At 42.8% G+C, this 26,796-nt stretch overlaps 1 protein-coding gene across 2 annotated transcripts; it reads right to left on the reverse strand.

Annotated features, from left to right (window-relative positions):
- Window positions 1–61: 61 nt before the first annotated feature.
- Window positions 62–24,903, reverse strand: HEXB (hexosaminidase subunit beta). Of its 2 annotated transcripts, XM_048851850.2 has the most exons (14): window positions 24,458–24,903; window positions 23,853–24,004; window positions 22,380–22,445; window positions 21,577–21,623; window positions 21,142–21,252; window positions 17,004–17,105; window positions 14,083–14,212; window positions 9,261–9,441; window positions 7,905–7,991; window positions 7,100–7,172; window positions 5,709–5,883; window positions 4,866–4,956; window positions 3,959–4,063; window positions 62–334 (listed from the first exon to the last, which is right to left on the reverse strand). In XM_048851850.2, the coding sequence occupies exons 1-14, from the start codon at window positions 24,730–24,732 to the stop codon at window positions 271–273; spliced, it is 1,659 nt and encodes a 552-aa protein (XP_048707807.1). In that variant the 5' UTR covers window positions 24,733–24,903; the 3' UTR covers window positions 62–270. The 2 variants fall into 2 exon arrangements, with proteins under 2 accessions (XP_048707807.1, XP_048707808.1); XM_048851851.2 differs by lacking the exons at window positions 21,577–21,623; window positions 22,380–22,445; window positions 23,853–24,004; window positions 24,458–24,903 and adding an exon at window positions 18,477–18,513 and having other exon boundaries at window positions 21,142–21,241.
- Between the last annotated feature and the right edge of the window lie 1,893 nt (window positions 24,904–26,796).

Below are 26,796 nucleotides of genomic sequence, written 5' to 3' on the forward strand. Positions count from 1 at the left end.
TGCCATTTGGAATTATACATGTTCAAAAGGAATAAAACCTGCTACATATATACAGCATAACTACAGAGATTTCAGTAGATGAGTCCTTGATTCTCTGTACATCTACTGTGATTTATTATTGCATTAGTATCAACTTTTATAGTTTTAAAACATCTATGAAACTGTCAGGATTTTTTCTTTTTTTTTCAGTGCAAATTTCAGGTGCTGAATGTGTAAATTCACTTCCCACAAAGACACTTCAGGTAATTCGGTAAAATCTTGCTGCAGCAGTTACAGACCTCTAGCTTCATGATCACAATACCCAACAAAGAGGGGTTCAGCTGCTATTCCACGTCTGTTAAAAGAAAAAATGTCTTATACCATGCACGTTTATATATAAAGGAATTAGTAGTACAAATAGTAAGATGAGACAGTGTTAGCTTTGGTTACAGAGCAAATTAGGCCCAAGCAGTAAGAGAACTTGTCAGTCAAGGCAATAAAATAATGGATGACTTACTGAGGGGATGAAAAGATGGCCCCATTCTGAGCTTTAAAAGTCACACTTAGCTTATGAAGTATGCTACTGTTTGTGGTCTAACTAGAGATACTGGCATATAGTGAATACTAAATCTTAGTACAGGGTGCTCCATACTGTTGGAGGAGCTTCAGCATAGCCTGGCTGCCATTTGAAAACATACAGCATGCAGGAGAATCATAAAAAATAGACTACATTTTGCCTTTATATGTAGCTTCAGTTATTTTACTTTGGGCCAGTTTATAGTACAGCTGAAATAGTCTGGTGCACAAGACCTCTGTCTCAGTATAGCATTAATGTCTGTCAGATTCACTCCATTCCCACTCAATTCCTCTTCAGTCTTTTAAGGCTATTCTAGTTTTTGGGGTAGCAGCCTGTACAGGAAATAGTGAGGTCTTAAAATCAGACTTGATGGTGCAGTAGATCCTTGACTTCTACATAATACTTTAGTAATATTTGTGCAAATAAGATGTGGGTGCAGTATGGACTGAAGAAAGTTTGGGGATGGGAAGTGGTGGTATTTATAATCTCTGCTAAAATGATTAATGGTGCAATATTGTTGGCATCTAAATTAAGCTTCAAAGCTACAGTGAAAGAAATGGCATAGTCAGTATGTCAATCAAATCTTGCACACCTCTACAGCAGGTTTAATTGATTCTGCACTGACAGATTCTAGATAAGAGGCTCTTATCTCCCAACTCTGTGGAATGGGGGTCCAGCTATTCTGCTGCCAATCCTACAGGCCCATTGACTTTTGTTTTCCTACATAGGGAGTTACAGCTGTGGCTCTGAACAGTAGCCATTGCCCCTATATCACCACTGCAACAGCTGTAAAGGCCTTGGTGTGGTGGTTTCCTTCGTTTGTTGAGGAGGGCAGGGCACTGATTGTCTTCAAGATACTGGCTTCCTCTAGCCTCAGCACTACACCAGGTCACGTTCTGAATAAGAAGGGCTGCAACTTTTTCTTTTTAATTGAAGAGTCAGATACTGATGCAGCCACCCAGAAAGTGCAGGAACAGTAAATAGCTAGGAACTACCTCAATTAAATCCCTGGTAAAGAGCATTTACAATGGTAACTTTTTACTATTGGCAATTGTCAAGTCCTCCTCCCTCCAGCACCGTGGCATCTCAGCATGACCGTTAGTGGTAGCGTTTTTAAATTTGTTTAGATCATTTACATGGAGAAATAGTTCTGAGTAACCTCTGCATGATCCCATTTGTGGGATACACCTCCTGGCTCTGAGCTTCAGGCATGCTCTGTAAAAGCAGTCTGTGATGGGAACATTCAGCACAAGGTTATAAGAAACTACCTACCTCAGTTCCATTCTGAGGCTAGCTGCAAGTATGGGACCTTCCCTCGAGGCCTGGAAAGCTTTTCAGTTTTCCCCCACCCACCACTGCACAGACAGCTAGAGCAGCCCAAAAGTGGAGCATTAGCAAGGACATCTCAAGAACCACAGATGGGCAGCTTCAGTCCACAAATCCTTACTGCAGCAGGGCAAACAGGCTCACAGATGCTGCCTTTTTGGAGTTTTTGTTTGAACCTCTTGGCATCTAAGACACTGCTGGAAGGACAGGTTAGTCTACTAAAGTGCTTAGGTCCTAATAAACTAGACTATCCTCACCCAGTTTGGGTCCCTAAATCTAATTTATCTCAAGAAAGGAAAGTTTCAGCAGGTCCCACCTCACATAGGCAGTGTGTAATTTAAGGCCACACACAAGCACTCTGTGATTTTTTCCACACACTTCCTTTTCAAAAAGTTGGGGTTTTTTGCAAAGGGAAAGGAGGATGGTGGTTTTTCCTTTGTGTTCACAGTTGGTTTATCCAGCAGGCAGGGGCTGATATGAGGAATGCTGGGATCAAAATATAACCCAGAAAGAGGCATCTCACTCTCCACTAGTCTAGTCCTGCTGTTGAGAGGTGGCTTTGGCTAAAATAAGATCTCTCAAGGTGAGGATTTGTATGCCAGCAAAATCCACATAGGTCTGGAAAAGGAGGCTGAATCTACAGCACAATCGCTACTGTTGACACAACCCAGCAACAGAATGAAGTTCCCTTTATCTGACACTTCCGCACAAGTTTCATCTATGCCAACAACAGGTGATACACTGGAAAATAAAAAGTTCAGGTAAGTTTCCATCCTTATCCACCCAGCCTTAAAAAATGACAAGTTTCTCCAAACTGTTTTTTTTGCTGCGTTTGTTATCTCCTAGAGCATGTTTGTTATAAAGAAAAATAGTCAATCTACGGCTATGCTATGCTGAGTGTTGGAGATACAGTTCATTTCCCCCTCATCCCTTTACAAGACCCTGCTCAGAGCAAAGGTGGGATTCATTATTAATAAGAGGCACTGTAGATCTTTGGAGGAAAGGCATAAAGGCCCTCATTTACCTAAAAACTGTTTAAAAACATTTAGTTAACCTGGAAACCCTTCTCTAGCCCCTCAACTTGATTTGTTTAAGTGAGGTTCAAATAAGTGTCCACACAAGGGTTTACGCTAGGTTAAGAGTTTTTTTAATTGACTTTGGGTTAAGCTAGTGCAACAGTGCATTTAGACAGGGCCTAATGTATGGTACTACTTGTCCGGAAGACTGTCCTGGGGGTATCAAGTTCCAACGGCTGGCTGTAGCTTCTGTTATCCCTGTCCTCTCAGAGAGAGAGATTAGTTGGGACTCTTCACCTTTTAAAAAAATGGCATTCTTTCAGCATTTAGGCTAGCTTACTGAAAGGACATGTACTTTTGTGGTGGAGACAATCATTTCCAAATCTTGCCATTTGGATAATCTACTGTAGTTTTATGCTACGTATTGGCTGTGGTAGCTGCATATCATAAGCAGCAGGTAATAGTTGTTTATCTGTCCCTCGATAGGTAAGAGAGTCTGAATCGGCCATAAAAAGGTTTAGAAATACCTGGAAATAATGTGCAGTGCATTTCAATCCCTAGATTTGTAGATAAATAAGGCAGCCACTGATCATCTTTCAGCAGTTCTATTTTGGACTTTATACAAACTAGAGCATTCTTTTCCAATGTCCAGAAATTTGTCACTACACATTTGTCCTGAATTAGAACCCTCAGAGCAGGGAGATTTCTCTTTAGACCCATGACCTCCATGTATGTGACCTTGGCTGAGTGTTTGTTTGGTAGCATGAAGTAGTTTGTACAGACCCAATAGGTATGGCTTTTCTAGAAAGCTCCTGAAACTCAGTGCATTTGACAAGTGTGACTATGCAGAGGTACCACTAAGTAGAGAGATCTACAGTTATTGGTTAAGTAACTGTTCCATGCAAACCTTAGAATTGAAGACAGCAAGATAAATGCATTAAAACAAGACAGTGGATTGTTTCTAAATAAGCAATTTACAATCATACTTGATAGTGGATTGAAATTCATTAGTTCTAATGAATCATGGAGCTGAGGGTTACTCTAATTCCTGCTATCTTACCTGAGCATGCGACAACGATGTTTCACTAGTCTGTTATAAGCATCCTTTATGTTAGTCACATTTTCACTGCTCCAGAGCCTCTCCCCAACAGCACTTGCTCGAGGCCTGTACAAAGACATCCAATTCAGTCTAAGAATTTATTCTATTTCCCAGAATAGAATGAATTTAATACTGGGGCTTGAGCCCAGAGGAAAGTTTTTTACACTGACCAATATTAGCAACAAAGAAAGCTACAAAGCTCTGCAGTGCCTTCAACATGTTCAGAACACTTGCAGCTCTGCACTGACAATGATTAATCAAATCTCATGCTTCAGCTGCTGCACCTGCAGAGATCAGGATGCAATTTTTCCCCTGATGCACAATTGGCTAGATGTAGGCTGGGGTTTTTAGCCTTCCTCTCCAGTATCAGGGACTGGCCACAGCTGGATACAGAACATCTGACAGAGTAAGTCAGAGCTCTGAGGTGGTACAGAGAATCCTCTTTTTCTTCGATGCTTAGCTGGTGAGTCCTGTGGCTCATGGTCAAACTGATTGCCACATCTGACTCAAGAAGGAATTTTCTCCCAGGTCAGCTTGGCAGGGACTCGGGGGATTTTTACTACCTCTGCAGCATGGATCACCTGGGCATCTCACCTAATCCATCCCCAGGGATTAATGGCACCTCAGTGTTTCTTATTCTGCCTGTGGCACACAACCATTTAGGCTGAGGACAAATGCTGTATTGCGCTCTAACTATTGGGCTCAACCTGGACAACAATGAAATTTAATGGCCTGTGATATGTAAATCAGACTTGAAGAGCTAATGGACCCTTCTGGCTTTAAAGTCTAAGTAGACTGTGGGATTAATTCAATCCTCATGACGGTTAACATTTTCCAAAAAGCTGAAAGTGATCAAGAAGTTCTCTACCATAATCTTGGTGTGAGATTAGTTGCATCCACAAATTCTCCCCAAAGGCAGGCTTCTCCACCTATCATCAGCTTTTTCTGCTTTTCAGATCCTGTATTCAAACCACAAAAATAGCATGGAAATTAACTGTTCGCTCCAGGTACAGCTGACAGGCATAAACTTCACCTTTGATAGCTGAATGTAGATTTTCCCAAAAAAAACCCAAACTCAAATCCCCTAACATGAACGTTAAACAGATCACAGCCATTAGACGTTTAACACAGTCTAGGGTAGGATCACAAGTTTAGCATGAACTAAATGAAGTCTTACATGTTAGTTAAGTTTCTGAAGCCATCTTGAATCATTCTGTATCATGAAGTGCACTCAAGTACCAGTAAATATTTTGATTACGTAAAAAGGGTAGGTGTATGGATGTGAAGACTGCAACTCTGAAAAGCAGTTGCCCTTAAAAAAAAAACAAACCCCTAATTATTTGGCCATTATTGTGGTTCTCTTGTGATGAATTTTGTATTAGTTGGGGGATGTAAGAACATAATGCAAATAACTGCATATTTTTATATTGTATTAGTGACCCAGAAAAAGAGCCACCTGGACACTTCCTCCCCCAAGCCCCAGCTTCAAAGTGCTGTCTGTACAGCTATTCTTGGAGTGACAGCGTCAGCCCCTGTAGCCCAAGTCTATTGACCCAGGCTGGGAGGATGGCTCCTGCAGGCTCCGAAACACGGTGTAGACATACCCTGTGTAGCCATGGGACTTTCATAAGAGAGATTCATGCACACAGAAGAGCCACATACGAGTAGTTATCCAAATAGAAATGAGTAATTTAAAAACAGTTTAACAAACCAATGAAGTTGAGTGGTTCAACGCTGTAGTATTTCTTCCAGTCCTGTCCATAACTAATATAGTCTAGGTACCAGGGGGCTGCCAGGATAGTGGTGAACCCAGCTCCTGTTACACGGCTTAGTTCTACAGTATACCAACTCCCTATCCACACTTCAACTATTGTGTCAGGTTTTAGCTAGAAAAATAAGAAAACACACTAACATAAGTAAATGGCTACACATGATTTTGTAATTAGTTTAATCACTGAATACCTGAGTCTAGTTCCAAACAAAGGGTTTGTTTTAGTAAGACCAGTATTTCAAAGATGTCAGATTTCCATTCCTTGGGGTTTTTTTCTACAGAAATGAGAGTATTCTCTAAAATTAAGTTCTTGGATTTGATATATCAATGTGATATTTTTAAAATATATGTTCCAGACTTCATTTTGTTACAATCTCTTTTAAAAGTAAATGCCTTAGGGTTGGTCTGGATGAAATAGAAAGTAGCTTATTAGTAAACTTTAATTCCCAGTTCAGATATCAGAACTATTCCAATGCAGTTTTAGAGTACAAAATTATAGATCACAGAGCCCAGGACAAACAGATTACTCTTTGGACTTTCCCACCCCTACCAAGAAGTTCTGAAGTTCTTAGGACTATCATTTTCAAATCAAATGCTGTCGAAAGAAGCTTGGTAAAGTTCCTGTTCTAGCATTTTAACTCTGGGGAGCAGTGGGGGCCAAAAATCCTAACTGGCTTCAAGACTGAGCTTGATAGGTTTATGGAGGGGATGGTCTGATGAAACTGCCTACAATGGCATGTGGCTGATCTGCAACCGCTAGTAGCAAATATCTCCAATGGCTGGTGATGGGACACTAGATGGGGAGGGCTCCGAGTTAGTATAGAGAATTCTTTCCCAGGTGTCTGACTGAAGGGTCAGGGTCTAACTGATCTCTATATTTGGGGTCAGGAAGGAATTTTTCGCTGGATCACATTGGCAGAGAACCTGGGAGTTTTTCTCCTTCCTCTGCAGCCTGGGGCATGAGTCACCAGCAGGTTATACTAGCGTACATGGTGGATTCTGTGTAACTTGAAGTCTTTAAATCATGATTTGAGGACTTCCCAGTAACTCAGCCAGTGGTTAGGGGTCTATAACAGGAGTGGGTGGGTGAGGTTCTGTGACCTGCAATGTGCAGGAGATCAGACTACATGATCATGACGGTCCTTTCTGACTATGAATCAAATTAGGCTCCAATTCTGTAAAGTTTGAGCACCTGTACAACCCCATTGGTGTCCGTGAACTACTCATATGCCTAAACCTTTGCAGGTTCAGAGACTTGTTTTACCAAGGCGTTTTACAAGCCTACTGCAATCCTGTGGTGTTAAGTGATTTGTCCAGTTGTCAGATCTTACCTTTACTCCTTTATCAAATACCTCCTGCCAGACTATGTATCCTTTGTGAGCAGAGGAAACGATATCCAAGATTCTAGAATTTTAAAATAAAATAGGATTACAGTTAAAAATGGCAGGTCTTAGATCACCTGATTTTACCGCAGAAATACTGAGCCTGTGTGATGTTTATGCCATAACAGGCTCTCAGCCCACTGTGCAGTGTTGTGGAGGGCCTAAGAGAAAGCCTGATCTTTGCATTTCTTGTCCTTCACCCATCCACCTTACACAAGACACGAGCTCTAAGAATCACATGAAAGGGAAGTGGCCATACTGTCAGGAAATTCATGAGCATTAATGCAAACTGGTGACCTTAGCCAGAGATTCATTGCTACAAAGTTAGCAAAGTTTTTAGTTAATTTTTTTTTTTTAAGGGAATAAGTTAGCTCAAAAATGTTAAGGGAGACAAAGGTCACACCTGAGTCCTTCTACCAAAATTTTAAACAGTCAGCTCTGGTTTAAGGCATTTAAATGACAAGACATATACAACGTATGTATTTAGAGCATGCTTATCATGATCATGCAAGCACCTGAGTGTTAATGCTGCACTACACCACAAAGTTGTAAGTTTCATGCTCCACCTTTGAAAAGGAAAAATATGGGTGTTCTTGTAATTCAGCCTCCCCTACCCCCCCACTCCATCACATATGCACTCTAACAAACTAGGTGTTTTTAGGGCTGACAATTTTTTGAGGGTGGGGAAAAGGACGGGGCAGAAAGAAAAAATATGTTTTATTAAATATGCTGGCAAAAGTGAAAAACTACTTACTTCTGAATATAGTAAGATTCCAGTTTAGCATAGTTAATGCCAAATCCTTGCTGCATCATAAACTCTGTCACGTCAGGGTTAGATTTCCTTAAGAGGGGAAAATATTAGCAGTGTAATTCTGATTCCTTACAAAGATTCCCAAACCCAGTTTTCAGTAATGTGAGTTATACTTCGCACAAGACTGCTCGCTATGTGTTACCGCTATTGATATCCCATTGTAGGTGCACAAGATGAGGCAAGACAAATGTCACAACCCAGAGTGTAAGGCTAGGCAGAGAAAAGCAATTCCTTTTTACAGAGAATTTTGGTAATTCAAAACTTCAACTTTGAGTTTTGTTCCAAATCAGAAAAAGTTCTCCAAAAGGCATGGATTCCCAGATCTGGGGCAATTCATCTGGCAGGCTGTCCAGAAGTCTTAGGGTCCCCTTCTCCAAGGCAGTCTGCGGGGTGGGCTGCCAAGGAACAGGGCGGGGCAGCAGGCAGGTAGATAAATCTAAATCCTTTCTAGATCAGGCCTAAGTTTATCATGTTGATATTTAAAAATATGTATGTATATATGAAGTGTTAAATTACTAGTACAGTCTAACTTATTTTCAGAAATTTCCCTACTCCATGTTCCCAATTCTAGGAAGACTCTAGTAGAGCGGGTTGAAAAAATTTCAGTGGAGTTTGTCAGAACTGAAACATTTCAGACACTGTTTGATTTCAACATACTTCCACTGGAACCATGCCTGTAAGGCAGGTTGCAGAAGCTAAGTTCTGTACCATAGTCACTCCTACTTATAGACTCCCCAAAATATTCAGTGCTCACTACCATTTAAAGTAACTTAAACTGCAAACTAACAGCATACAGCTATCTGTACTACTATCCTTTTAAACCCAGTTGGGCAGGTGGAGAAAAGGCAGGTTTTTAAAGAAAAAAGTCCATTTATTTAAGAAGAGGCTGCTTTTCAGTTTTCAAAATGCATTAAGAGTTCAATTTTTTGGATTAGATGAGTTATTTCCTATACCACTTTTCCGCAAGGCTGTAGCTCCCTTTTGCCATATTAGTTTTATAAAGGCATCTTTAATGTCACTTTGAATGTTTTAATCTAAACAACAAACATCCATGCTAGATAGAATTAGCCCCACTTTAGTCCCTTCACTTCCTAGAAGTTGCAAACACTTCTCCCTATAATGCACATTGTTATGTAGCTATGATTAGAAGAAACCTCAAGTCACAAGACCCCACCCTTACGTCAAACAGGGAAAGCCACATTACTTTCCATATGCATCACTGAACTGAATGCTGTAATTGCTGACTTTAGGTACATTTTAGATGCACCAGCCTCTATGCTTTGAACAGTCACTTCATACCAACAAGTGAAGTCCACTTCATCTCCTCCCAAGTGGATGTAGGCATCAGGAAATACACTGCTAATTTCTTTGAAGAGGTCAGTCATGAAATGATAAGTTGTATTCAAAATGGGGTTTACAGGTCCATAAGAACCACTCTGGTGCTCTCCATTGAAACATGGTGTGAGAAGGTCTTTTTGACCTAATAAAGGAAGCAATTAAGAGGATATGCAAAACTTTTAGTTCTTTTATTAGACAAAATGCTTTACAAATATTAGCACGCCCAAAACTGGTTTAAGTATTATTACTACTTTATGTAATCGGCAAAAGAAGAGGGAGTTAAATGAAGACCCCAGAGGGAGTTTGGGTCAAGATTAGAACTCAGGACTTCCTGATGTCCAATTTAATGTCTAAATATTTACAGAACAGGCTACCATCTGGAAAACCGGATTCTGATGCATCCCTGGATGGGTAGAGCCCTGCAAATCCGCTTTGTATCCGTGGGTATCCGCATCCACTTCAGACCATTTTTGCAGATTTCTTATTAACACTGTAGGATTTCAACCAGCAGGATTTCAACAATTTCCAGCCCACCAGCAACCTCAGCATGGACCAGTCCACACAAGAGATCCACTTCCTAGACATTACAGTGCTAATAAGCGATGGTCACATAAACACCACCCTATACCGGAAACCTACTGAGCGCTATGCCTACCTACATGCCTCCAGCTTTCATCCAGACCACACCACACGATCCATTATCTACAGCCAAGCTCTGAGATACAACCACATTTGTTCCAATCCCTCAGACAGAGACAAACATCTACAGGATCTCTATCAAGCATTCTTAAAACTACAATATCCACATGGTGAAGTGAAGAAACAGACTGACAGAGCCAGAAGGGTACCCAGAAGTCACCTACTACAGGACAGGCCCAACAAAGAAAGTAACAGAACGCCACTAGCCGTCACCTACAGCCCACAACTAAAACCTCTCCAGCGCATCATCAAGGATCTTAAATGACATCCCTCACTCTCACAGACCTTGGCAGACAGGCCAGTCCTCGCTTACAGACAGACCCCCAACCAGAAGCAAATATTCACCAGCAACTACACACCACACAACAAAAACACTAACCCAAGAACCAAGCCCTGCAACCAACCCCGCTGCCAACTATGTCCGTATATCTATTAAAGGGAGACACCACCATTGGACCTAACCACATAAGCCATACCATCAGGGGCTCGTTCACCTGCACATCTACCAATGTGATATATGCCATCATGTGCCAGCAGTGCCCCTCTGCCATGTACATTGGCAAAACCAGACAGTCTCTATGCAAAAGAATAAATGGACACAAATCTGACATCAGGAATTGTAACATTCAAAAACCAATAGGCGAACACTTCAATCTCCCTGGACGCTCAATGACAGACTTAAAAGTGACAATTCTTCAACAAAAAAAACTTCAAAAACAGACTCCAACGAGAAACTGCAGAACTGGAATTAATTTGCAAACTGGATACCATCAAATTAGGCCTGAATAAAGACTGGGAGTGGATGGGTCACTACAAAAACTAATTTCCCCCTGCTGATACTCACACCTTCTGGTCAACTGTTCAAAGTGGGCCACCTTGTCTACACTGGTGTCATTAGCACTACAAAAGTGATTTCCCCCTTCTTGCCAACTGTTGAGAATAGCCCACTTCCACCTTAATTGAATTGGCTCATTAGCACTGACTTCCCTCCCCCTCCCCCCCACCCCAGACTTGGTGAGGCAACTCCCATCTTTTCATATGCTGTGTATTTATACCTCCCTGCTGTATGTTCCACTCTATGCATCTGATGAAGTGGGCTTTAGCCCATGAAAGTTTATGCTCAAATAAATAGGTTAGTCTCTAAGGTGCCACAAGGACTCCTCATTAATTTAGGACAGGAGTCCCTGTCACCTACTTGTTCTAAGAACACTTTCCTTGCAGAAACCAATGCAAAATTATGTGGAAAATGTCAGTATTAAGACAAGATAATGAAATATTTTTGCTTTTTACATCTATTTTGTACCCTCCCTATTTCTTCTCCCTAACAGTAGGATTTTTATACCAACTTTCTTCTTGTTGCCTGTACACCCACTATTTTTAAATCACTCTGTTACTTTACAGTTTGGGGTTTTGGCCTTCTGTTACTCCTCCAGAGCTGTAGAGTCATCTGCAAATCTGATCACAATTGATCAAACAGCCACTCAACAGACTCAAAATAATCATCTGGGGCACAGAAAGGTATGATATGTTTTCTCTGGAATGCTTTTTACCTTAAGATAAAGTAGACTTGCATAGGAAGTGTTGCATCGTAACATATCTGTAGCAATCATTCAGCTATCAGTCTCTGAAGAGAAAGCAATCTGGAGTGTTTAGACTGACTGTCCATGCTGGGACATACAGAGCGAAGGCAGGGTAATGTGCAGCCTGGAGAGACTCCCTTCTGACCGGGGTGAGACACAGCTCTCCACCAAAGGGAGTGATGGCCAGGAGAGCGGGTGACTTTGCTGGACCACTGAGGGAAAATATGGGTGCAGTTGCCCTGACCTGTCACAGTTAGGTCTATATAGAAAAAGCACCTACCATTCCCAGACAAAGGATTTAGAAAAAGCTTTTTAGCAAATGCAGCTTCTTGGTCTTATTCCTCTCTCCTCCTAATTATGAATCGCCTACTGCTTCACATCTTACTGCTTCCCACCAAAGCTTTGCTCCTGGGTACTTGTCAGGGGGCATATGCAGGTTCTAACATTTTAATAAAGTTACCCTCTCCCCACCCCCAAGAAGAGTGCCAGGTTGTTTATAAGCAATGGCCGCAAAGAAACAAAGGACAGTCTTGTGGCCGAAGCACACTCCTAAGAATCAGGAGTTCTGTCCTAATCCCAGCTTTGCTGCCAGATTCCTGTGTGATTTAGGTCAAGTCACTATGTCTGCACGTCTCATTTCCCCACCTGAAAATAGAGCCTGTTTCCCTACATTGCAGGAGGAAGAACAGACTTCATTCAATAGACTCTGTAAAGTAACATGAAATCCTCCGATGCCAGGCTATACCTGGGCATGAAACCATCAGCTCTCAATTTCACCTAGTACAAAATGTGGCAGTGCATCTCCTTGACAACGCAGGCTGCTCTGAGCACATCACACCTGACTTCCGCTTTCTACACTGGTTTCCCACAGAATTCTAATTGAATTCAGGGTGTCTCAGTCCTTATCTTCAAAGCATTCCAGAGCCTGGGCCCAAGATACCAAACGACTGTTTAAAGATCCAGGACAAAGACCGTGGTTGACAACTTTGCTCCTCTGGCACAATGAAACACTCAATAAGACGATTAAACTTGTCTGTGCAGGAGACAGAACCTCCCCAGGGGCTAAGACTGTGGAATGAACTCCCCAAGGAACTAAGGACTAGAACAAACTTCCCGACTTTCCATTCCAAATGGAAGGCACATTTTCTTTGACCTTGCCTTCCCGAATATAAACACACAGCAACAGGTATATTTAAAACAAAACAACACAGCCCACGCAACCACCGTACCAAATAAGACGCTACTCTCCCCCACACACACACTTTTCCCTCGGGGGAGAGAAGAGAATAAGCAACACATGACACATGCATAGTCATGTTGCTTAATGCACTATGGGAAAGTGTTCAGATGCTCTGGTGATGATCGCAGTATAAAAACCTATATAAAATAGACACTATGGGGATGCCAAGTGGTATGGCCTCCTCCATCAATTCTAGATAATCTCAATGCCCTGTACAGTATTGGGTTTGGTATTTTATTTTAAAAAGTGTTACTCTGGTGTTTGCCACCCCCAACTGCTGCAAGTGACCTATGTTGCGGTCATCTATGCTTAGGTGGAGTATCGCGTTATTGGAAAAATCTGACTTCTCCTCCAATAGAACTGTAGCATGGTAAAACAGACTGTCCTTGTAAAAGAAAAGCTTTCACACCAAATACATACCCAACCAAAGTGGCAAAGAGAGGACAGGTATTTAGAAATGTGGTGTATTTTAATGTAGTCAGAGAAGGAAGGCTCCCCAGCAAGTAAGCTAGAATCTTTAGCCAAGTTCTTTTCATATTAACCTGATCCTGAATAAGTAATATATGATGTAGTTGGTTAACATTCCATTGCAACTCTGCCTTAATAAGAAGTTCAAACAAACAACAAAGTGAGACTCCACCTCTCACTGTAATAGCATTCCACAAGCTGAATCAACTTCCTATCTCATAGAATCATAGAATATCAGGGTTGGAAGGGACCTCAGGAGGTCATCTAGTCTAACCCCCTGCTCAAAGCAGGACCACTCCCCAATTTTTGCCCCAGATCCCTAAATGGCCCCCTCAAGGATTGAACTCACAACCCTAGGTTTAGCAGGCCAATGCTCAAACCACTGAGCTATCCCTATCTCCATCATTCTAACAGCAACTGAACTAGAACATGTCATGAAGAGTCCCGAAAATTCTAACACACTCAGATAATGAAATAAATACAGCAGCATTTATGCGCTTTCCTATGCCCGCACTTGTGCCTATCCACTCTGCAATGAAATGAAAGCTCAGCATGTACCTAGCATAGGATTTCAATTGCTTCCAATGTCACTTTTGTTTCTCAAACTAAGGTCATGATCTTTACTGAATCCTTCTCAGGGCTTTTATCATTCTTCTACCTCTCACTGAAAAGCCTTTCAAAATCTTCATCATGTGCTTTGAGCATGGGTAGTAATTCATATAGTCACATTACTCTGTGCCTCACTTCATTACAAGCATTAACCTTTGTAACCTTGTTAGAGAAACATGGATCTTACCTTTCCCCCAAGATTGTGTATGTCCTGGGCTATCAAACTCTGGGATAACCCTAATGCCTCTTAACCGAGCATAGTCAATCACCAGACGGACATCAGTCGGAGTATAGATGTGATCATAGGTATAAGAGCCCTGTGAAATGTTCACATTTAAAGAGAATGTTTATGAAGTATACAAGGAACTTGCAAAAAAAAAATTGAAATTTTGCAACCCCTTCAGCTCAGATTGAAAGCAAGTCACAAATAATGTGCAATTACACCAGGGATAATTATGGTCCAATAAGTCTGGCAGTCCAGCCCTGTGAGAACTGCATTTTTATCCAACAAGAATGAATGGTCTGCACTTGAAGAGATTTATTCTGTCCTAGATCTTGCTTAATAAATGAAATCAGTCACTGATTTCCAGTTACAAAAAAGTCTGATTTGAACAAGCCAGTTCCTATAAGAGTCATGGGTTCGACAAAGTGCAAAGTAATTGTTTATTAGACTTCTCCCCACATCCATCTGGTCATACCAGCTTTACTGGTTCTGAAACATTATGGGCCCTTTTGCTGGCCCCATGAAAGACCAAATTAATGGAAAAGGCTGATTGAGTTGAGAGGTGGAGTCAGTTTGAAGTTACTATGTCTTTGGTTGTCAGTTTTCGTCTGCTGCCTGATTTGAAACTATGGTGTCCATTTTATGGTGCTGAGTTTGAGCACTGTACTGCCTTCTCCAGCTATTGACTTGGTGTAGCACATGCTAGTCACAAAGTGAATTCTCAACGGACAACAACATGACCCTTCGTGGCTATCAAACAGGATCTTAAGCCTCAGAGTTGTAGCTAAATGGGGACTCAATTGCAGAAACAGACATTGACAAAAATGCAACTGGTCATTGAGGCAAGATGCTCTCCCTCCCACAGCCTGCAGGTTGGAAAGAGGCAGGACGGACTGTAGCCAGCAACAGGAAAATTAACTCAAGTGCACCACATGGAATCCCCACCTTGATTTTAAATAAGTTCTTCAAACCTCTACCCCAAGCACTGCCATCAAACAACTTTTAATAGAAGAGCATGAATTTGGTGAGACATATTTGTTGTTCTTACGCTCAACAGGATAGAATTCCAATAACTGAGTAATCCAACAAAATTTAAATTTGGTCAAATTTTTGTGGTGGTGTGCGTAGAGCAGAACCTCATTACTGATAAGGTGACACACTGTGAATTAGTGACTAACCAGCATAATGATGTACACTAAAGTGTCATTTAAGAGACTTTCATAGTATGCTATGAATATTCTGTAGTATATTTTGGAACATTAATCTGTTTGTACAAGATCTCACTATTGGCTCTGCTTGATGGATCATAGAAGACTGCAGAGAAGCCACTGGCATGTGCGAATTATGTACGAGGGGCAAGGCTTATGCCCATCTTGCAGAAACTAGGGTGAAAACTGTATATGGTGCAAGACCACCTTCATTTACTGGGCTAAGCCTGTGATGTTGCAGATGCCTGCTGAATTTAAGAGAACACTGACAAAGAACCAATGTTTCTCTTTTCAAGGCCAGTTGAGAAGCTAGATGTATCACTTATACTGTTCACATGCTGTGACCCGACACACTCCTGTACTCTCACTCTACACACTAATGCAATAATATTTGTACAAAATATGCCTTGGAAGGTATCTCACATGAAAACTAACACCACGCTGTTTATTAATATTGTTGTAAAATGTGTGTTCACATGTATGGTTAAGTTATGAATTCCCATTATGTTACTAGAACATGTGTAAGACAGACAGCTGGGCCTAGGTAAAGGTGATAAGCAGGTCAGTTCCTAGACAAAGGAAGGCAGCTGACATCCCAAACCAGGTGGGGCCCAAGTTCAATGGGCTATTCATTTGTGCTGGAGGCTGCAGCAGGAAGAGAGGATTTGCACAGTAGCAACCACAAGCAGGGGAGGAACCACCACAGAGACTTATTTTCCAGACCTCATGGCTTCTTTACTCAGCATGAACTAATCACCTTTGTACCCTTCTGAAGAATACATTTCAGAGGTTCACTGAACTATAAAGAGAGGGGGAGCGAACCCCTAAGTTATCCTTCACTTTCAGACAAAGAAACCAAGTGATTTGACCTCTGTGATGGGTCCTGACCAGGCCAGCCAGCAAAAAGTTGGAAAGACAACCACGGATGAGAGAAAACCATCTTGAACAAAGACTGTATCTTGCTAGACTAAAATTCAGACTTTAAGATGCGTTTGCCCTTTTATTTGTTTGTAACCATTTCTGACTTTATCCCTTATACTTGAGCTCACTTAAAACCTCTTTTCTTTCTGTTAATAAACTTGTTTTACTTTAATCCAACCCATCCCAGGCCACCCCAGAGCACCCGCGCCATCCCCCCCACTCCGGGCCAAGTAATAGTTAGGGGTATATAGTACAAGTCCTGGACAGGTCACGGGCCATGAATTTTTGTTTACTGCCCATGACCTGTCCAGGACTTTTACTAAAAATACCCATGACTAAAATGTAGCCTTACTTATTACTGCTCTGAATGATCCACAAGAGGGCTAGACATTTCAGGGCAGAGGGTTTGGGGGATATTCGGGTGTGTTGGGGGTCATTTGGCTAGTAATAACTAAGGCTGGAGGAGACCAGTGTGTGGCTGTGGTGTAACAAGCAGGCTCCTGGAGTCAGATTTGCTGAACCGGGGCTGTTTAACACACGGACACTTAGTGCATGCTTGTATGATGTCTGAAAGAGTTCAAGCAGGGAGCTACAGCAGCAGAGTGTTTTGAGGCACTCAGGGTTATAGATTAAGCAAAAATGCAACCTCTCACTGGTCTGGGTTGAACTTCAAAATGTGACAGATACCTAAATATTTTATTGTAGAGGATTTCATGCCAAGAAATTCAAAATATTCCACTGATGTTTTTGACTCACCTTGCCACTCAACTCGGGGAAAGTGATACTCTGGTAAGGGAATGAATGGTCATCTACTATGTGCCAGTGGAGAACGTTAAACTTGTTAAAAGCCATGGCATCCTGAAATGAACAATGCAAGATTAACCTTTTAGTTAAGTGCTTCCCCGACACTGCATCACTGTTTGAAGGGTGCTACTACTGGTCCTGCTCTAGTTTCAGCTGCAGTATCCCGTAGTGCCTTATGGCGCATTGCAAGTGTCCTCACCACCTCTGCTGCCACACATTCTTGAAGCCTAAATGAATTTTGTATATGCTTTTAGGTGTTTTTCCTACTACTACTCTCTCTCGCCATCCATTGCAGGTAGTCAACCTGATTCTAGCTGACTGGCTCATAGCAAAGCAGCTGTCAAATTAAGAAACTGATGAGTTTGAATTTCACACCAAATCCTGCTAGTTCTTCATGCAGTGCTATAGTCAGCCAGCATTATATCACCACCGCTTCCCCCCAGATACCAGGGGTTTAGATGCAAGCAGTGTGCCAAGGGATTCTAGAGTCGACAGGTTTTTACATCTCTACTTTATTTTGCATGCAACTGAATTTTTGTCTATTGGTTCCTCATCAGGATTGGTTTTCCCCCTTATGTTTACAGTTAATTTGGCAGCAACACTTACATCCTGGGAACTGGATATAGTTGAGATTTCCCACATTAATACAAGTTCTCCATATGGAGTTGTAGTACTGAGACTAGATGTGATATATGGGGCTCCCCACTTTGGGGATTATTGAAAAAAAAAAACAAACGTTGCCATCTCTTTTCCAGGTTCTCTTTCAAGCCAAGTTAAGACCTACACCGTTTGTAGTCTCTCAAAACTGTGTTATCCACCTTTACTAATGATAGAACAAATATTTTAACTTACCTGGTAATTGTCTATAATTCATTACTGAAAGATTAGTACTGAATTCAAACAGAAGTTTAGCTAGACAGATAAGAGGAAAGTTATGCATGTTTTCAAGCAAGTAGAAAGGACATAAAAAGCAAGAAGGTGGGAGGGTATTAGAGCAGTGGTTCTCAAACTAGGGGCACTGCTTGTTCAGGGAAAACCCCTGGCGGGCCGGGCTAGTTTACCTGCCACGTCCGCAGGTTCGGCTGATTGCGGCTCCCACTGGCCGCGGTTCGCCGCTCCAGGCCAATGGGGGCTGCAGGAAGGGCGGCCAACACATCCCTCAGCCCGCGCTGCTTCCCGCAGCCCCCATTGGCCTGGAGCGGCAAACCACGGCCAGTGGGAACTGCGATCGGCCGAACCTGCGGATGCGGCAGGTAAAACCGTCCCAGCCCGCCAGGGGCTTTCCCTGAACAAGCGGCAGCCCTCATTTGAGAGCCACTGTATGACAGCTACAAACTTAGTGCATTTAGAAAAAACATTAGGAAAGCAAGAAATATGTGGGTAAGCTTTAAGAATAATGTAAGTCTTAAGAGAGAGTCAACTTACATTTGTCTAACTTTCTTAGAATGTTAAGAGGTCAGCCCTTTCAGAGAAAAGAGGAACAAGTATTATTTTCACTGGAAATGCTGCAGAATATGCAGCATGAGTCTATAAATTACTGAGTGTACAAACACCTGGTTTGCTGGGCACAAACAGAATCCTAAAAATAAGCATTTTAGAGGTCAAACACACACTGAGTCGACATACCAGCTGACTTAGATCTAAATGCATCAGAATTGTTACAGGTAAACTGCAGTAAATAGTGAAAAAGACTTTAAGCACTTGATTCAGTCTTAAAAAAGCAACAAAAAAGGCAATAAGGAATTGAGAAAGTTATATATTCTCCTATTCAAAGGCTTCTCTACATGATCCTAGGTACATTTTTCCTCTACCAAATAAACCATGTTGCAGGACTGTGGAGGGGAACCATATAACCCAGTAAAAGCAGCAAAGAATCCTGTGGCACCTTCTAGACTAACAGACGTATTGGAGCATAAGCTTTCGTGGGTGAATACGACGAAGTGGGTATTCACCCACGAAAGCTTATGCTCCAATACGTCTGTTAATCTATAAGGTGCCACAGGACTCTTGGCCGCTTTTAAGATCCAGACTTTTATAGATCCAGACTAACATGGCTCCCCCTCTGATATATTACCCAGTGTTGCATGTGCTATTGTATAGTGATTGGCAAATATACTCTTTTCCACTGCAACATCGATCAGTTTGAAGAAGTGAACCTGAAATCTTCAAGATAGGTTTAACATCACTGCTGTTCCTTTAAATGCATTACCCTCAAAGAGTAGGCTCAACTTCAGATTAGGTCAGAGTGAAAAAAGTCTAGTAATCTTAAAATGTGTCTACATAGCTCTACCATTTGGACTGCGGGAGTGTGAACTGCAATATGCATTAAAGTGCAACACTGCAACGCCCCCATTGGATACTGCAGGTGCAAACGAAAAAGATATGCACACTAGACACCTTTTAGTTTGTGCCTACAGCGTCCACACAAGGGAGTTACAGTGTAGCACTTTAATGAATACTGCAGTTCACATTCCCACAGTCCAAATAGAGGAGCCATGTAGACACAGCCTCTATACAATAGGCTGGAGAGAGACACACACCACCCAATCTGGAAAAGCTAGGTTGTCAAGAGCATCCACATCATTCCTCAGTTGTGCAGCTAGTGGTTAGAAGAGACAGCTTGATGGGAGAAAAATGTTTTTAGGAGGCCAGAAACCATGAACTTCAATGCTGTGCCCCCATGGCTCTCTCTGAACACTGTGAAGAACTTGTGTTTGCAAATCAGATTACAAGATTTCCTGAAGGATCCAGAATGTTAGTGCATCAAGATTAACTTTAATAAAAACCCTTGTTGAATGTGTTAAAACACCTGCATTGAAGTGGGTTGCACTTTGTAAAGTACAATAAACGGGAAAGCTACCTGTCACTATTACTTAAAACAGTAATTAAACCACTTACAATGTGGTTCTACACCTTAATCCCATTTCATTTGTGAACCACTTCAGAAACTTTTAAAAATATTTAGTCTGTTTCATTTTCATCTCTTTCCCCACCTCAACTCACGGCCAATTTCCTCTTTGTAGGATCACGATGTAGATGCAGAGGTCACTTTCTGTTTGATTAGGAAGTAAGGGCTATCAATCAACTCCTGAAAAGAGGGGGACCTGACGCCAGGACTTCAGGGGCTTCTCCTACAGCAGTTGTCCTCTTCTTTGTATGGGGATAATGGAAGCAACCAGGATGGAAATAGCAGATGTGGACAGAAGAAACTCACTAAAACCTCAGGAGTGCTTCACAAAGGGGGGCAAGTATCTCCCCTTTCAGTTGGGAGAAGTGGACGAAGAGAGGCTGAGATTTGTTCAGGGTCTCGTAATAAATCAGTATATAACAGAACCCAGATTTCCCTGTTTCAAGTCCACTTATTCAAGCCACCAAACCACACTGCCCCTCCAATAGCTCTATTCCCATAGCCCTGAAGAGATGATCTAAATTATGAATATTAATTCAATAAGGGCTCATTTGGCCACTCCCTTAAACAGTTACGGGCTATACATTATCCCATCTACCACTGGGGAAATTCAACTTGTTTGATACTACAACATGGTAAGAAAGAACTTTTGCTGCTCCTGCTCATTTTTTAAATAGTTGTTTTTGAATATGTCTTTACCTTTGTATGCATGTAGATACAGAAGAAGTTACGCTCCCCCAAACATTTCAGTGTTCTGGTCTGTTAGCATAGCCATTTGTATTTAAATAAAGTTATGAAGAATATTTGTGCCAAGTGATGTTAGTCCCTCTGTTCTAAATCTAGAGTGTTTCCATCAGTCAATCCCCCCCATCAGTTTCTCTTTAGATTGAAATTTACAAGTTAAAGCATGCTGTATGTCCAGACAGAGAGGAAACTAGACCAAGATAGTTTTAGACAGTCCTAGGCAATTCTAAGTTGCCTAGCAATTGAAATAAGCATTTGTTAATGTCTCCAGGTTTCTAGGACTAATTGCTTTCTTAACAATTAGCCACCTGTGATTATTTTATAAAGTTATTGTTTTACAGTGACAGATTTAGTGAAGTTTGTCAAGATAAGGTGTATAACAAGAACTGAGCAGACATTTGAGAAAAAACCACTGATTATTACAAAATGCCAACTTACCAGGTTTGTAAGAATGCTTTTGAGGGGTAGAAAGTGTCTTGATGTATCAAGTAAGATTCCTCTGTGAGCAAATCGTGGGTAGTCAGTGATTTCTGATTCATTGATAAGGAACTATTACAAACAGGATTTGAAGAATTAAAAAGATGTTATTTTAAAACAGATTCTCATAAATGTATCATTAAGTTCAGCTATAGTGCAGTGTACAGAAATATAGCTCAAATAGATAATACCTCTAAAGTTTTAAGTTAACCATACATCCAAGTGAAAAGTCTCTATTAACTAGCTTCAGAGGACCATTTAGGAAGACAAGACATCATGGGGAGGATCATCAAAGCAGCCTCTAGTTGAGAAGATCTGTAGTAGTGTCTCTTAGCAATAGCAGCATGTGGTTCTATTGCTACCAAGAACAGGTTTTTAGTTAACAGCTATACTCACACTCCCGTAGTCATCTTCATAGACCAACTGACTGAAGGTTTCCAAACCTAGAAGAATCAAAGAGATTGAGGTTTGTGGAGAACAATCCAAATACTTATGTCACTGAAACACAGTCTAACATGGGAGCATCACCAGTTATTGTAGTTTACGTAGCTAAAAAGCATGTTTCAGGTATCCTTTGAGATACGTTCTCCTCTCCACTGTACACTGCATCTCAGTTCCCTCCAAGACCCAACTTTAGTTACGTTAATTGGGAAGAGGAAACTGTTAATCCTGAAGATAAGGTAAACTTCTCTCCACTATTCTATGTATATTAAATTTAAATGTACTAAGACTTCTCCACTGCACCAAATTAACCTTGTAAAGGAATGGAAACCTTTACATACATACAGCCCTCCAGAAAATAAAGAAGGATTTCACTAAGCTTGTGCTTATGAGCCAGAAAATTCCAAGATACTGACAAGTCCAATTCTATTTTCAAATATTAGCAAAGAAAAGTTACACAATGGAAGAAATTCCAGATTCAGTGTGAACAGTCATTTTCAGTTTCAAGTTTAAGAAGGATTTGGACAACATCCTTCTTCCACAAGTTATAGGAAAACAGAACCTTAAACAGTATGATAAAATCTTGATAGGTGTTTTCACTCAAAGACATTCGTTTACTAAGTACAATTCAGAATACACTTTTAGTAGTTCTATGGTTTTCTTGTCATGTATTTGCTTTTATTATACAAACAGGAACAAAATACTTCACTCTGAGGTATTGAAACCCTTAGAGAGCAGCATATAAAATGTTAATTTACCTCTTAATGCACCCCAGACCTTTTCTGCCTTCAGTACTGCCACAGGTTCTGTTACGCTTAACTGATCTTTGATGGAAATGGACAAAATACAAGTTATTGTCTCAACAAGATAAAATGGGGATTAGTTAACTTTAAACAAAAAGATAATAATGACTGTAACAGACAGAGTGCTAGAATAGGACTCTACAAATCCTAACCTTTCTTTATAACAACTTTTAACTCTGACTTCCGCTGCTTTTAAGTGGTGGTGTTGTACTATTACAACTTTGCGTTAGTGTATGTCCTTTTGCACACGTATATTTATTAACAATGAAAATTCATTTTGTTACTGAAAAGGACAAGTTTCACCCAATGGAAGGAAAGTAAAGTAGATGTACAATGTTGCAATAAGAAAGTTATTGCAGTAAGTACTTCCTATATTTCTTGAGATGCAAACACTGCAGTGTTTATGCTAAGAAAGGTTACCACAACTGCATATGAAGTGATTTCAAGAAGGAAGTAGATCTGTAAGTAAGAAGTTGTAAAACCATCCCTCCCCCACCTTCCAGAATTTGAACAGATGTTTAAGTCCTGAATATTTCTAAATCGTGTCCTGCAGAATTAGATCTGGGGAAGTGTCAGTTACTCCAGGATCTATCACAATTACTATTAGCGGTAGATCTACACTTGGGCAGCATGTACGATACTGACCCCGTAGACCCAGCTAGCAAAGGTATAAACAACAGGGTAGACAGCGAGGCACTGCTTAGGCGAGCAGAGTACCCTACACATCTGAACCCCAGGGCGTATGCCCTACACAGCTCTCTGTGCACCAAAGCAGTGCCTCCCATGTCTACGCGGCTATTTTTAGCAGGGTAGCATCCTGCTGCCTCCATACTGCTGGAGCCTTTCCCCGCCATAGTGAAAGACTGTAGAAGGGGGAGACAGCTCTGGCAGGGGGAGACAGCGGGTAAAGGCTCCAGCTGTCAGAGCTTTTCCCCACTGCCAGAGCATTTCCCAGTGACCATGGACACAACCTGCCTTTCACTGCAGCACATAGCTTTGTGTACCCTATGTGCTGCCACAGGCGTGGGAAAGCGTAGACAAGCTCTAAGAATTCCACCATTTAACCTGTTTACCTGGAATGTAAACTGAAGAAGTCACTGACCAACTTATCTAGTAAGAATAAGTAAAAAAAACTCATCAGAGCTATAAAAGCAGCCATCAGTATCAGGCTGCTACAACTGTGAGAGGTTTTCAAGGTCTTTTAACAGCTTGAGTGAGCCTATTGTTAGTTTCATTTGTAATAAACCTTTAAATATGCTGCTGACTATTACATTCAGATGATGTGTGTGCTTGGAAAACAAATACTAGTGAGGAAATTGTGAACGGCTCTTATAGCTGTGGAAGGAAAAAAAGCTGACCTACAGAAAGCTGAAGTGTATGATTCCAATGGACTTTTCCTTCCTCCCCAAGACCAGGTCTGATACTCACAGGCCTCATTCGAGGTGATGTTGGGATAACTGTCACACTCAGAGTCTTTGGAACCAATTATGACTTGAAGCTGCAATAACTCTGTTCCGGCAGGAAGCTGTCTTTGACCCTGATTTTGCCATTTGGAATAACCAAAGATGTACTCGTAATATCTGCACAAGAAGCAAAGCCAGGGAAGGAAGCTCTGAAGTGAGTAGTGGCCCCTCCGTCCCACCCTCAGTGCCCAGGACCAACGCAATGGAGCTGGGGAAATTTTGTACAGGGAACCAGGGGACAGAAGCGTCAGGCTAATTCCCACTCCCAGTTAGCCGCGATCCTATAAAAACAATCAGGCGAGGGACAGTCTGGAGAGGCTCAAAGCGCAGATGCCCCTTCTCTCCGTTTTGCTTTGCTTGCATCTAGGAAGAAGGAAGTCGCTTTCGGCGGCCACTGGCAGGTTGATCTGCGCTTGCCCCATAAGTCGCTCTGCTTTCCACCCCACAGCAACGGTGAGCTGCAGGAGCGCGGGCCCCCAGCCCCGGCCGGGCCGTGCACGGCGCAGCACGAGCCCCCGCTCCGCCGCCGCCCCAGCTCGGCCTGCGGGTGCCGGCCGGGCCCCTCCTCACCTGCGGAAGGCGTCCTGCAGGAGGGCGCAGCCGGGCCCCGCCGTGGAGCCCGGGCCGTGCACCAGCTCGAAGCGGGCCGGGGCCAGCTGGAGCTGGCGCGGGACGATGCGGAGCGAGCGGGGCAGAGGCCAGAGGGAGCCGGAGGGGGACTCGCCCAGCTCCGGCTCCTCCTCCAGCAGCAGGGGCTCGGGCGGCGGGGCGCGCTGGTGGAGGCTGGAGGCGGCCAGCGCCGCGGAGGCGCACAGGAGCCCCAGGAACAGCCGGGCTGGCTCCATGGCTTGGCGCTGTCCCTGCGTGATGAGCCGCCCGGGCGGGACCGGATCAAATGATCCCCGAGCTCCGCCTCCGACCTGTCACGAGGCAGCGAGGCGCAGCCCGGCTCCGTCTGTACCGGCAGCCAGCGGTGCTGGCGGCCGGGCTTCGGCCCGGGGAGGCGCTGGGGCCAAGGCCAGGGCGGTGGCTCTTTCCCTAGCTCTGGCCTGGCCTGGCCCCTCCCTCCCGCTGCTCCCCTGGCGTGCCCTGGGCCCTGACGTCCCTGCACAGTTGCCAGCTTTCAGGGGTAAATAAGCACCGTGACTTTCACAATAACCCCAAAATCAAGCTAATCGCCTTTCAAAACTAGCCAATCCCGGAGAATCCCAATACTCTATGTGGCTAGATCCCGTGGCATGCAGTCTGGGACTGTGGTGGGCCTACTGTGTACCCCTGGCTCTCTCCCCTGCTTGCCAGGAGCTGATCCAAAAGAAGAAGCAGCAACAAGTTATAAGCCAAACAAGCTAAAGCCAAAAACTAGCCAACAAACAACTCACAAGCCAATTAAGCCAAAAACAAGCCCAATTTTTGTGTTTTTTTCCACGGGTTTGGCATGTCTGCTCCCCCAAGAGGCTGTTAAAAGGGCCATTCGCAGGCTCCTTCTGCCCTCATCCCCTCCTGCTGAGTTCCTTGCATCGCTGCCCACTTCTTCAGCTCCCTCCTTCCCCCAAAGCTCTGCAGGCACTGGGCCTATGTCAGCTATTAGCCAGCTGCTAGCGCAGGGCTCCAGGCAATGTCTGGCCTGGGGCACCAGGTGTCCCTTCAGCAATATGCGCCTGCTCTGATTCGCTGCTGGGTGCTACCTGTCCCGGTGCTGTGTTTGTGTGTGAGTGACACATACCTCCCTTTGCAAAGTGAAGTGCCTGATTTTCCTGGGGGTAGACTCTCCTGCCCTGTTCAGTTTCTCTCTGCCATTTAAAGGAAAATCCCTGATCTCCAATACACTTTAACAAAACCATATCTCCTGCCCCAAGTGAATGGGGAAGTGGGTGGAGCTGGTTACCCCAGTGTGGAGGTGACTCCCATTTGATTTCAGCTGGAGTTACTTCTGTCCCGTGATAAAGGGACAGGGCTCATCTCATTAGTCCCTGTGAGCACACTTTGGTGTCACTTTCATGATTGTGGTGCTGTGGCACTTGCTGGGGGAAAGCCGGGTTATGGGATACTCACAACCACCTGCCTGTAGCATGAGGAAGCCTTGTCTGTGCTGGCCAGCTCCCTGACTCTACCAACCACGGGGGCAACACAAACATTCACCTCTCAGCAAACGCAGGCTCCACTGTCCCTCTGAAGGCTAGCGATAGTCACGCTCCAACTCTAGAGTGTTCCAAACATCTCCCAAAAGTGCCCAGCCCCTGTTACACTGGACTCATGCAGTATTCACAGATTCGCTGCTCCCAATGAAGCAGAACACCCCAGCATCCCAGTTCCACCTCAGATCACCATTCTGCTAGATGCACAGCACTTAGATGTTTATAGTGAAAATAAAAAATTATTTAACAAAAAGATTCTAATGAGAGCAAGCAGAAGTATTGGAAAGCTGTGATTACATATACAATAAATTCATAACTTGCATTCTAGGACCTAGACACTTTAGTGTCTTATAGAGCAAAGCTCACCCCAAAGTCCTTCCAGCACTTTTCAGCCAGGCCTGGCTGTGATCCTTTATTCATGAGAACAAGCATTTTGCCAGCTTGCCCCCTACATAAAAGATAACCATGTGTTCCTTTGCTTCTCTAGATAACAAGTCCCTTCCTTTGTCTTCATTTGTAAACAAGACATCACCCTGCCTCCCCCGCCACCCCACCCCATATTCCTTTCTTGAGGATTTCACGTCTTGTTGATTTTGCACTCTCTTGTTTAGTCAGTATGAAAATAGACCTACATTGCAAAGCAGACAAAACACAATTACCAGCCAGGGAGATAATCATCTATTGCCCCCTCCCTGAAAGAGACTTGCTCAAGGCATGTCATCTCCTGTTTACCTTCCTTAACGCCAAGGCTTTGAAAACATTATTTCCAGTATA

The sequence above is a fragment of the Caretta caretta genome, chromosome 5 (genome assembly GCF_965140235.1).
Source record: "Caretta caretta isolate rCarCar2 chromosome 5, rCarCar1.hap1, whole genome shotgun sequence".
Lineage (NCBI taxonomy): Eukaryota > Metazoa > Chordata > Testudines > Cheloniidae > Caretta > Caretta caretta.

What these genes read in the sequence shown, in the direction of transcription:
- HEXB (XM_048851850.2), bottom strand. Translation starts at nt 24,732, where the DNA reads ATGGAGCCAGCCCGGCTGTTCCTGGGGCTCCTGTGCGCCTCCGCGGCG. An exon ending in AAAGCATTCTTACAAACCTG is followed by an intron (nt 17,106 to 21,141) that starts GTAAGTTGGCAT and finishes TGTTCATTTCAG; the next exon opens with GATGCCATGGCTTTTAACAA. An exon ending in TATTTGATAAAGGAGTAAAG is followed by an intron (nt 5,884 to 7,099) that starts GTAAGATCTGAC and finishes TTATTTTTCTAG; the next exon opens with CTAAAACCTGACACAATAGT.